Below are 13,120 nucleotides of genomic sequence, written 5' to 3' on the forward strand. Positions count from 1 at the left end.
TACAGATGACACACACACATCACACACACACGTCACACAGAGGGTACACACACACATCACACACACACGTCACACAGAGGGTACACACACACATCACACACACACACGTCACACAGAGGGTACACACACACACACACACACGTCACCCAGAGGGTACACACACACACAGAGGGTACACACACACACACACACACACACGTCACACAGAGGGTACACACACACGTCACACAGAGGGTACACACACATCACACACACATCACACAGAGGGTACACACACACACACACACACACACATCATACAGAGGGTACACACAGCGTCACACACATGTCACACAGAGGGTACACACACACACGTCACACAGAGGGTACACACAGCATCACACAGTGAATGACAGTTCCAAAATGAAACCTTCACACAGCTGAGCTCTGAGGCCACACGGGACACACTGCATGCTCTTATCAACCACCAGCACCACTACTCTGCTGTGTGTGTGTGTGTGTGTGTGTGTGTGTGTGTGAGAGAGAGAGAGAGACAGAAAGAGTGTGTGAGTGTCATGAGCACAGCTGGTAGCTTGCGCTGCCACCGGAGGCAGGCTGTGAGTCAGCGACCATTAGAGCAGAGTTTTTATGGTGCTCAGGGCTGGTGCTCAGGGCTGGTGCTCTGGGCTCTCTCTACTATTGGTCAGCAGGAGCGGTTGGCTGTGGTCCAGCAGGGGCTAGAGAGGAGCAGGACCAAACACACAACACACTAACACACTCATCATTACGAGGACCAAACACACAACACACTAACACACTCACCATTACGAGGACCAAACACACAATACACTAACACACTCACCATTACGAGGACCAAATACACAACACACTAACACACTCATCATTAAGAGGACCAAACACACAACACATTAACACACTCACCATTACGAGGACCAAACACACAACACACTAACACACTCACCATTACGAGGAGCAAACACACAATACACTAACACACTCACCTTTACGAGGACCAAATACACAACACACTAACACACTCACCATTACGAGGACCAAACACACAATACACTAACACACTCACCATTACGAGGACCAAATACACAACACACTAACACACTCACCATTACGAGGACCAAACACACAACACACAACACACTCACCATTACAAGGACCAAATGAAATGAAAACTTTAGATCTTTAGGTCTGAATACTAGCAAATCAGCCCTACCCGGCACACATACCACATGAGGGAAATCAAGTCTACACACACACACACACACACACACAGGATAAATCATACACACACACACACACACACAGTGTTAATCACACGTTTACACAAACAGACACATAGTAAATCACACAAGTCTACACAGGCAAACACACAGAGTAAATCACACAAGTCTATGCACAGACACACACAAATGGGGTAACTCATCCCTAACTGAAACGTATTGGTTAACCCAAACAGGAAGAAGACTTGCTGAGGTGAGAAGCCCTTTAGAGCAATCCAACCCCATTCACACATTAATAATTGAACGGCCTTCGGTGCTCTGTGTGGTGTTTACGCATCTACTCGACCGGGCTAAATACCCAGGATCTGAAATACCTGCTGCTTCAGCTCCACACAACACTCAGGGTGTCTCCCAAGCTGCCTGATCAAAAAACGATCAAAAACAACCACTGTTCCAGCACGCAGGTCGGAGTGATTCCTACGGCAGATATTATAATCCGACTCTAAAACACACTACACATACACACACCACATAGTCTAAAACAGCTACCGATATTGCAGGTGCGTAAAAGCATAGCCACATCAGGTGTGTGTCTATATTACAGGTGCATCCCTCACAGCTAAAGCAAAAAAGCAAAAGTCTTTTACCTGGCAGATGAAAATACACTGCCCCAATAATAATGGGGCTTTGATTCAAACCGATGCAATAAGGGCTCTCCAAAACTAATCATCTCGAAGACATCTTCTAACCTGAAAACCCAACCTGTTATGTCCTGGTGTGGCCTGTGGTGGAGAGAGATGGTTTTACCTGCTGGAGACACCTTCCCCACCCTCATGTCCTCAGTGTTGCACTGCAGGCACAGCAGGCGTGAGTGTGTGTGTGGGGGGGGGGTGTCAGCTGTACGCACGCCGAGTGGGGCCGTCAGCTCTCATCCTACAGCAGCGCTCTAGAAGCACACATACAAAACTGAACACACGCATTCACACACAGCGACTGAACACACACACACAAACCTCAGACACCCAGCAGCCTGTAACTTAATGACCCAAGTTAGCGCAGGTTCACTGGAGCTACGCTACTCTCATAGGAGCTCACATGTCCCTGTGCTAGCCCTGCCCCTCTTCCCACACACACACACACACACACGTCACATACATACAAACACACCGTAAGGCAAGGCTGAACACACTAACATGCCAGTTATCATTCACACACACACACACACACACACACACACACACACACACACACACACACACACACAAACTAAAAGATGTGGCACACACACACACATACTAAAAGATGTGACTCACACATACATACACACACACACACACACACACACACACACACACACACACACACACACACACAGATGGACAAGGCTCTAACTCACCCACACACATACACATGAAATAATGGCAGACCTTCCAATTTATCTCACAGGGCCAGCACACAGTGTGACACAAAGGGCCAGTGTGTGGTGTTTACAAGAAGGTGTTTACATGCTCTCCGTCTGCCGGCCCTTTGTTAAGGGGTGACTGTGGCCGAGAGGTTTGGATGTGGCTTTCATGTTTACCTTTCTTGGATTTAGTTATGCTATTTTGCTTTTTAAATTTATTCCAAAAACATTAATTGTACGTATGTCTGATTGATTGGTTATACTTATGTCTGAACACAGGAGAGATGACAAAAGGCCTTACACATCACATGCCAAACAGTATGTATTATTTATATTTATCTAAACATTGGGGTATACTACGAAGCACGTTAGACATATCTAGGCTATGTAGACATATCGAGGCTTGACAAAGCCTTGACTCAGGGGTATACGTTAAGTGATACTACGATAGCAGTTACGTAATATATTTGTCAAACTAGGCTTTCAGCTCAGATCTGTGCGCGTTCTCTGTGTTGGGATGACGTTGGCCAATCGTAAACGTGGAGACGCACAAGACCGCCTATATTAAAAAACAATTACTTCCGCATTTATGAGCGATAGTGTAATCTACACTGCGGTCATTTTTAGTGTCTAGCATAACATCAAATAAATAGATTGTCATCAGATGTTGTATGGTATGCACGTCCATAGTGGCATATTTGCACACACAACACTAAAGCGCATTCGAGATCCAAAATGTTTGTAGAGGCGGAGCTCCACCTGTAAGATATATGACAGAATCCTACACGTGAGATAACTTTTTATTCGTTTTTTATTGGTTGACAGCATAAGATACCATGATGATATAGCGACGCTAAAACAGATCCACTTTCGTGTCACAGCATAGCCTGGCTTTGAGCGCAACATACCTCGCTAACCCACTAATCGAGAATCGTAGTATACCCCACATATCTGTTATTTATATTTATCTAAACGTATCTGTTATTTATATTTATCTAAACCAAATGGTGCTGAAGTTCACACTCACAGGTGTTCTTACCAACACACACGTCTCTCCTCCAACCTGCCTTAACATCAGGGTATCTCCAGGTGAAGTCAAGGGTTCCTCTGTAAACACACACACCTCTGCACACACACACAGACACACACACACACAAAGAAAACAGCAGGTTATCTCCCCATAACACAAACAAAGACTTGCCACAAATACATGTCACCTTTCAAGAGATTTCTGCATGTTTAATTCAACAGTGTTCTTGCTCTTTGTGTCTTTTCAAGGGAATGACAAGACACAAAGAGACAATGACATGTGCGTGTGTTTGTGTGTGTGTGTGAGAATGAGAATGTGCTGGTACTACAAGGAGGGAGTGGAAATCGAGGCAGACAGCAGCTGCAGGGGGTAATTGTAGATGTGCCCCACAGCGAGCTGGTGTAGAGGGAGTCGGTGTGTTGGTGTCTGTGCCCCACAGCGAGCTATGTAGAGGGAGTCAGTGTGTTGGTGTCTGTGCCCCACAGTGAATTGGTGTAGAGGGAGTCAGTGTGTTGGTGTCTGTGCCCCACAGCGAGCAGTGTGTTGTGTCTGCGGGGCCGTCCTGTTTTTTCTTAATGAGATCCGCGAAGAGCGGCAGGCAACTCTGCAAGCCCCAGGGGCCAGCAGCACCACTCCCCAGCCCCCTACACTGCAGGGCAGGCCGAGGTGCTGATGTCAGCACTCAGGAATCAGGTAACTGAAAGGTACACTGGAGGGAAATTAGCTTTCTCGCATCATTAGAGTAGCTAACAAACATAGGAAAAAAGGATGATGAAGCACTGATCTCACATTACACATTAAGTTAGAAAAAATAACACACTGTAGTGTGTAACTGTGATTACAGACTGAGCTTCCATGGACAATTTTGTTTTCTAAATACCAAATCCTGATTGGTTCATCTTTTGTTGCCTGGACCACAACTTGTATTCTGACATGTTGATTTTTATGCTATTCATTCTACTCAGAAACACAAAAAGCATGAGAATATTCTGAGACAAACTCTGTTATGCACCTAATAAGATGCAATTACATGAATGAATGAGTTCTCCGCTATAACCAATATTCGACTCTGACTAGCCTATGACATAAACTTAAGCACAACAAGAATATAGATAGCCAATTTCGTGACAGATCACTTACTTACTGGGTAGCCAACAAACCAACGGCGAAATGTGTAGTTGAGGATCTGCTTTTCCAAGCTCGATCGTTGAAGTGGGAAATAGACGCACTGTTATGAATGTCGTAGCGCATAAAGGTAAACCCCGCCGTGTCACAGACATAACATGTTCTAGAAGAGCATGCATGGAATGATGTTAGGGCTACAGAACGAGCAACGGAAACACTTCGGCAACAATGCGGATTCCGTGGCCTATGTAGGCGACTTCTAACTCAACAATGATGCTTTTAAACAAAAAAAATGAGTAAGAGGAATCGTCCATCACTCACCAAAATCACGCTCCATTCATAGCAGACAGACACCAATCCTACAATAAAGGGCGGAGCTGCTCGCTTATCAGCACAAGACTTAATGCAGGTCCATGCTTGTAGGGAATTCATATGCCTCCCCTCTTTCTTTCTCTCTTTCGCTCTCTGTCCCTCTCTTCCTCTCTCTCCTGCGCTCGCTCTCCCACACAGTTGCGAAGGCAACTGCTGATTGTGAATCAAATTTCGAAAGAAAATGGGGTTGTGTTACCTCATAACCGAGATAATGTAGCTAACCAACTTCCAAGATTTCTGTCAACTATCCCTGAAGCAAAATCTGCCTGTAACAGTCCTGTAAATGGTTCCTGAGTAGCAACAGGATTCATAGGAATATTCTAATGAGCTGGTAGACGAGTCATTTAGGCCTACTTAGTTGTTCACGTTACCAACCCTCAAAATTCATCAATGAATGGATTTGGATGGATGAACATGGATGCCTAAGATTCGTTCTACATTACATTGTGAAGAAATTATAAATTGTATTTTATAACCTATCGACCACTTTACAGGAGGGCCTAAAATTGCTCTAAAATGACTTTTAAAACAATGTTGTCCTTTTGACAGTATAAAGAGCTGATCAAGAGCTTTCATTTGTATATCTGTGATATATATCTCTCGGTTTCACCAAAAATGTCACTTAGCCTACATCCCTGGCTATGTCATTAATATTTACAATAGCCTTCAATTTAAGAGATAGTTTAAAAGGTCAAGGCCAACAGGTCAAAAGGGATCAAATGAAGAGAAATCCATTTCCATTGACCATTGTTATTGTAGGCCTAGGCCTATTGTATTGTGTTGTGTTTTATAAAGAATGATTACAATGATCTCTATTGTCTAGAACTTGGTCATCTAAGTCATAATGGAAATGTAAGCATCTGAAGGGTGCTGTATTCTCTTAAAGGGACACCAGGCAAGCTTGATGCTTTTTCTTTACGAAACTCCCCCTCGCTCGGTCTGAAGCTTTTTTCCTTTTCTTTGCATCTTCCGTCAAGGGTTTTCGCTGCTTCTTCACTGGCTCTGCCATTATACACACGTTTGCAACAATCGCTAGAGTTTCGTTAGCCTGCCTCTGTGCTGTATGCAGGATGTAAACTGATCCTGCTTCGGTCGGCGGGTAGGATACACCGAACTTGCAAGTGGGATATTCTTCTTACAGGCAGTAGGGGCGGGCGAGAGAGTCTTCATTCGCCCTGTAATGAGTCATTTAACCATATACCAACTTACGAAGATTTAATTTCAACTGACCCTGTAGTTGTTATAGTTGTCCTCTTATAGTTGTCCTGTCCTCTTCTTCTGATCAAATGTATTTGTGAAGTTGTGACCCACAACCCTACCTGTCTGCAACTGCCATATGTCTCAGACGACAGGCTGCGGTTAGTCACCAAAACAACAGAAAACCTGAATTATAAAAAAGAGCTGATGGCTAACCTCCAGATTTCTAATGTGTTGGTTCAAATATGGTCTTAATGTAAACATGTTTGGGTATAAATATGTAGCCTATGTGTATATTACATATGCATTTGTTCATATGCAGAGAGAAGTTGAAATACACAGTAAACATGTAAGTAATATAGATTTTTCCCAAATAATTTGCTGTTGTTGTGAAATTCAGTATTTTACAGCCAACAGGTAAAAAGTATATGTATATGTATCCATAGGCCTATAGACCCTGCAGAAATGAACATGTGCGTTCCTAAGGGATTTCCGGCGGCACAGAAAACATTGAGCTAATGGTAATGGGGACAAAACACAAGTTTTACGTAAAAGTCAACTTTTTCCAATTCATCTGCATTGGGTTCTGGACATTTCAGCCTGAAATCCCCATGGAACAGATTTAAAATGTATATCTAATAGAGGTAGGCCTATATCGTGTAGGCTATTCGTGAATTCGTGTATGGTTTTGCAGATTTAGTGTGGAGTTATGGTGTTTGAAATACATGTTTAGAAAATGGTGTGACAAGCAAAGATTTAGTGTGTAAGCAGTTGAAAAAAAAACCCTCTATTACACACTAAATTATTTTCAGTTCAATATTATATGACCACCAACCACATCCCTGCATGGCTCTTTTGCAAGCAATGGAAGGGGAATGCAGAGACATGATAGGGTCAGTTCAAGGGTGCATATAGATAGATAGATAGATAGATAGATAGTTTATTGATCCCCAGGGGAATATGGCACAGAAGGTGATATTTTACCCGTTGCCTAGCCTGAGAGGACATCATCTGCAATGTCGACCAGGACTTGTGAACAGATCTGAACAGAAGGCAGGATCCATAAGCGGTGCTGTGTATGGTTTTGTTTAGAAAAGATTGTTAAGTTTTGATTGCAGTGTTTCATTCTGGCATAGATGTGAGTTGTTTATCTCCAAGTGCTATGTCTTATTGGCCTGTGTGTAGAGTTTAGACATAATGAGACAAATTCTGCAAAAGGTGTGAAAAGAGAAGAGCAATAGGCAAAAACTGTAATATTGCCCCTAGCGGTGTATTTTGAGGTAACAGTGTCAACAGACAACAGAGCAACAGAAACGGATCAAGCGAATATGGTGTTGAGGTGTCCATAATAATTACAAAAACTAACCTTATTTCTGCGATTAGTTGAAGACCAGGCAGCTCACTGCGCCGGGATTAGTGTGTGCTTCACCTCACTGTAGGCCCTTTCACACTGGCGAAATCGCTGCGATTTTATGTACCAGAATCGCAGAACGACTGTCCCTTTCACATAGACCGAGCCGGAACGGTGGGACAAAGTGTCTCGCCAAATTTACAAGACATTTTGCAGAGTTTTTTCGTTCTGGCACCAGTGTGAATGGGTCAAGGCGGAAAGGGGAATCTGGGCGGGCATTTCGATGCTATGTCCAGCCCACCACAGGAGATTGCAAATCAATCTGATCAAAAGCAGCAATAACAGAGACACCACATAATGTCAATCTATAAATTCACAAAGTCTCCAGTCATTCAATGCCTGCTAGAGTTGACTCCCCAGTTTCCGACCTCTGACTCACACATTACGTGACGTGAATGATGCGGAATGATGATGTTTTCACTCGGAGAAAGGTTTTTCCGAAGCCCATGAACGCTAAGTAAGTACGACTATCACTCTACACGCCCCCTGTTGCACTTCACAATTTAATTTACTATAGCTGATCCTGCCTCCTGGCTCCCTAAAATGCCGCATCATGTGAACAGATCAGCAGGCCGGCAAATTTTCATCTCGCTTTCAGACACAAAAAGACGGCAAAAAGACGTCTCCTCTTCCCGCAAATTTAGCGGGATCTCTGTGTGAAAAGGCCTTGTGTGTGTGCTGTGTGTGTTTCAATTCACGGATTGGGATAAATGCAGAGACCAAATTTCCCTCACGGGATCAAAAGAGTATATAAGTATAAGTATAATATAAGATCTAAGTCAGTGGTCCCCAAACTTTTTCTTCCGAGGGCCAGCTTACTATGCCTGGCTCTAAGAGAGGGCCAGAGACTCGGAGTATATCAGTAACCATAAATAGCTTAGTGCTGTGAACAACAGCAGTCTACCTTAGTTGAATATTCCATTACATTTAATCTATAGGCTATTGCAATTTAATACCATTGTTAGCTGTGTTTATATTGCCATCATGCCATATCAGTGTAAAACGTAACTCAAATTAAACTAGACTGCATTTCCGGCGGGAACTGCGAAAGTGTGCTTGCCCTGGTCCGGTCAGCAACGTGAGCGGACAGTGGCATACGCTATGCTGAACCTGGCTTGATCCAGGCATTGTAACAGTGCCTTTCAATGTTGGAGCAGTGGCAATATCTCAAAAGCTCTAGGAGAGGGCTATTCAACTATTGGCTTGCGGGTTGAATGCGATTTGTTGGATTTTACCTTTGGCCTGCCTTCGAACAATAAAATGACAGCAGTGATTGAAATGACAGCAGTGAAATGATGCGTCTTGCGCCTCTCAAACTGGGCTATCAGGTAACCTACAGTACAACAGAAATTATGAAATATGACCAAGGCATTAAAAAGCTGCTTGTTTGTCAGGATACTTTTTCACTGATTTATTTAAAAAAAAAATATGAGCTATGAGTGTGAATGTTATATATTCCATCCCACAAATTATGTTTTACTGGTTTATTTCACAAATAATCTATATAGATTTGCTCTATAAAGACCTTATGTCTGTTTGGGATTGTTTTGTGAGCCTGGGGTTGTTTTGAGAGCCTATTGATGTAGCCTATCTCAGAATAAAGGAATACTTCATATTACTCTAAACCACCGTCTGTAAATCAACTGTATACTACTGTCTACATTGCACTATATTTCTTGACCTGTCTCTGTATGTTTCATCACCTTTCTATACTTTGCCTCACATTGCAACACAGCTCAGATCTTTGGTTGCTATGAAGGCCAGTCGTTCTAAATGGATGGTTGCTATGGCCAAAGGCCAGTTCTATCTCTGCCGTTGTCAAGCGGGCATATCGTAGAATTCTGATTAACCTTATCTTAAAACATCTCTATTTTACTTAGCCCACTTCCATACAGTGGGTCCCATTAAGAAGTGGCCACTTCATTCACGCTTACCGTGATACACACAGCAGCATTAAATTAATCTGTCACCATACGCCTATGCCTACGTTTGCAAAGAAAACATTTTAATTTGATTCACATGAAACGTTACATTTCATGTACATGTTGACAATGAGTAGGCTAGTTTTGGTTGTTGGTGGTGTTATTGCATCCCTTAGTTATGCCTACAATGCAAGTTCCCTCGCGATTGGAAGCTCCTGTAGACAATAGCAGACGCATTTCAAAACATCGCGTTAGGAGTCCTTGCCACTTCTTTTAAGCTGTCACAGACGTAGGTGCTACTTTTAGGGCTAAAGTGCTTCGTGAATTACTGTTAGTAAAAAAAAATAGCAGTCCTAAAGTTACACGTGATGAAGTTACGAGTGCAAGTATCTCATATCAAATGACCATGGCATTACACTAAACAACATAAATCCCAATTAGCAACATAGCACTACATCTCCTCCTCCCTATAGCTAGCCACACAAGAAATGAGTGATACTAAATCTCTGCTTAGCATGCTTCTCCGCTTAGCATTCTAATAACAGAAGAGGCACATTTATGTTGACCACTACAACATGACTCATGTCTGTAACGTTAACTGTATAAAACACTTACTTTCATAAAGGACGCATACCATCCAGCACATGGAAACCGATATTTTAGGTTCTTGGCCACAAACTCAAAACGTGTCTCTCTGAAGCCCTGTTCTAGAATCTTTGCTCTGAAGGCTGTGTTGCTAAGGCAACATCAAATAAACGAAATGATAGTCTTTCAGTATTAAATGTGTACGTGTGATTCCGAATGGATGTGTGTGGTTTGCGATTAGAATAAACAAGAAATAACATTTCCAATAATTTCCCATAATAAATTACATAATATTTGCACCTTCCTTACTTGTGAATCTCACACCGTATTTCAAGTAGGCTACACTAGTGAAATGTAATACAACGTTGCCACCTAGCGTTCAGATAGTTCTAGGCTATTTAACATTAACGTGACATTGCTTGTTTATTCTTTCGTCAACTCCATGCTTTTAGGAAAACAATCTTTTTATCATAGTACCCTCTTCAATGAGCGATTACCAGCTCGTTTTTGTAACAGAGATAGCTGTTTATTATCCCTAGGTTTACAGAAATACCTATTCATATTAATACGTAGCCTATGGAGTGCTGCCGACCACTGTTCATTACATGGCCCAGAATGCCTTGCATGTCTTTACAACAAAACAACACAGTAAAACCTAAATGCCCGTAAACATATGCATTTGCATACTTGTAACATTTTTAATAATACTCTCCCATCATGATATGTAACAATAATAAAAAATTTAATTTGAATACCGTCAATGTGAAAACAACTCTATTATGTAAGCTATATATAGCTACTGTTCTCCCTGCTATTTCAGTTCGTAAGTCTGTACTATCCCATGGCAGAGCAAGGATTTCATGATTGGGCAAGGTTGCCTGGAGACATTGTGTCTGCTCTGAGACATTGTGCATACATGGAAGGCATTGTAATAAAAGGTGGATGGTGTGAATTACCAAATACCCGAGGGTGGTTTGCCAAATGATGGACACTTTTGGAATATTTCTTATTTTTTTTTTTTTTTTTGCCTATGCACCCTCACACTGGAGTCCCCAGTTCATATACAAAATTTGGTATCGATATATGACAGTGTTCCTGAGATATGGACGACTTCCTGTTTCGGAGCTTCACCGCCGATTTCGTTTGGCTGTGACGGGCAAACGCTTTCGAAAATCAAAAATCCTTCTGCTAACATTTGTGAGGCTTGGTCCAAGGATAATGTACGTCAAGTTTCGTGGCGTTCGGACCAAATTTGTGACCTGTGAAAATTTAGTTTCGCTTTCTGTTCAATCCAATATGGCGGACGAACGGCACGCCCACCTGACGTCATCTTCGCGACCAACTTACACCGGTACTGACCGGACGTTTTAAAGTTGGAACGGTGTCTCTGTCTCAAAGGGCCTAGGCGCTAGGGCTGACAAAAAATTAGGGAGACGGGAAAAATAATAATAATAAAACTTAAGAAGAACAATAAGTGTGCTGCTTTGCAAGCACACTTAATAATACTAATAAAAAGGCTTTTGCATTCCCAAAACAAGTATATTTTATTAAAAATGTGTGAACTCTGAACTCTGAAAATGTAAAGTTCTCAAACTATGAGAATTTTATGAAGCGCTAAAGTGGTCTGAAATGACCACCATTCTAACTTTCACTCACCTGAACTTGTGACCTCTTTGTAGGCCTATGAACATTTGAAAGAGTGAATACAAAATAGAAATAATTATCCCAGAAAGTCCCAGAAATATGACTTGAATAGAAGTTAGTTAGTTATTAACAATTAATTGATAAACTTTTACAATACTTTGAAAACTGACGCAGTCAGCATAGGCCCCTTACATTGTTTGCAGGAAGGCCTACATTTCATTCCGTTTTTGATGGCAAACGCGAAACAGCGCCAAAACAACCACCAGTGGACAAAAAGAGTATTACATGTGTACTGTTAAGACTCGCCATAGAGAATGAATGGGGGAAATTGCGGAGGTTATAGTTTGACGATGTCGTACTCCCGTGCGGGCCGGTTGCTATATACCACGGACATGTTTTGGGGGGGCACCCAAAATGAGGTGGCGGGCCGTAGTTTGGGGACCACTGATCTAAGTTCATGTTGAGAGTGCAGCCTGCAGCTCATGCTAACTTTGGAGAGGTGGAGAGATATAGCTCGCTTCGGTAGGCCTACATAGACTTGGCTGCATTAGAGCATGTTGTTAAGGAAGAGTTTAAATTACAATATTAAACAGCTGTACTGAAAAAATATGAACAGTGTCAGCTGGGTTTGATCCCATGACACACAAAACTCATAGGCCTACATAATAGGCAGGCGCGTTATCAGGAGCGCCATCTCAAGCTTCTTTCAAAGTGCATGCAACAGATTATAGCAATACCCACTGGCTGCTGGCGATTTAAATGTGGGGCGATTTTAGACCCATAGCCTACAGCGAGGCCATTTTTCCGGCACTTGATTTCGTCTTTAGAAGAGTTAGCTTACAGCCATCAAGAGAATGCAATGCGTTGTTGCGTTTGTGGAAAACGTTCGAAAATGTATCTCTGTGAAAAGGCTTCTATCCTAAATTAACATGGCAACGTTGCCGAAGAAATCTTATTGTCTAGTTATATTGCAAGTGTTGGGTAGCGTGTTGGTTAGCGCGTCAGCCTCTATCTCGTAGCCTATGTCAGTGGAGGAGCGCTGTTCGAGTCCAAAAATAGCACGTTTTTTTTTGTTGTTTTTTTTTGCAAAGGCTCATGTTGTCTGTTGTTTCGGACTGTCAAATTAAGCGGACATTTTCGTACCAACCCATATTTTTTCACTGCACAGAATAGGTTAAATTGGCTCAACGCAAAGTT

The 13,120-nt window shown here is 42.4% G+C and overlaps 1 protein-coding gene across 13 annotated transcripts in view; it reads right to left on the reverse strand.

The window, feature by feature from the left end:
• The window catches only part of atp8b4 (ATPase phospholipid transporting 8B4), a 34,071-nt gene extending 28,819 nt beyond the window's left edge, over positions 1 to 5,252 (reverse strand). For 2 of the 13 annotated variants that reach the window (XM_042109955.1, XM_042109958.1), the window contains exons 1-2: positions 5,114 to 5,245; positions 3,665 to 3,762 (exon numbers count right to left, since the gene is read on the reverse strand). Coding sequence is in view for 6 of the 13 variants with exons in the window: in XM_042109951.1 (XP_041965885.1) it covers positions 3,665 to 3,762; positions 4,808 to 4,955; positions 5,114 to 5,129 (262 nt within the window). In the remaining 7 variants the exon portion in view is untranslated. The other 11 variants (XM_042109951.1, XM_042109950.1, XM_042109949.1 and 8 more) reach the window with 11 other exon arrangements.
• Between the last annotated feature and the right edge of the window lie 7,868 nt (positions 5,253 to 13,120).

Source organism: Alosa sapidissima, chromosome 11, assembly GCF_018492685.1.
Source record: "Alosa sapidissima isolate fAloSap1 chromosome 11, fAloSap1.pri, whole genome shotgun sequence".
In the NCBI taxonomy this organism is placed as follows: Eukaryota; Metazoa; Chordata; class Actinopteri; order Clupeiformes; family Clupeidae; genus Alosa; species Alosa sapidissima.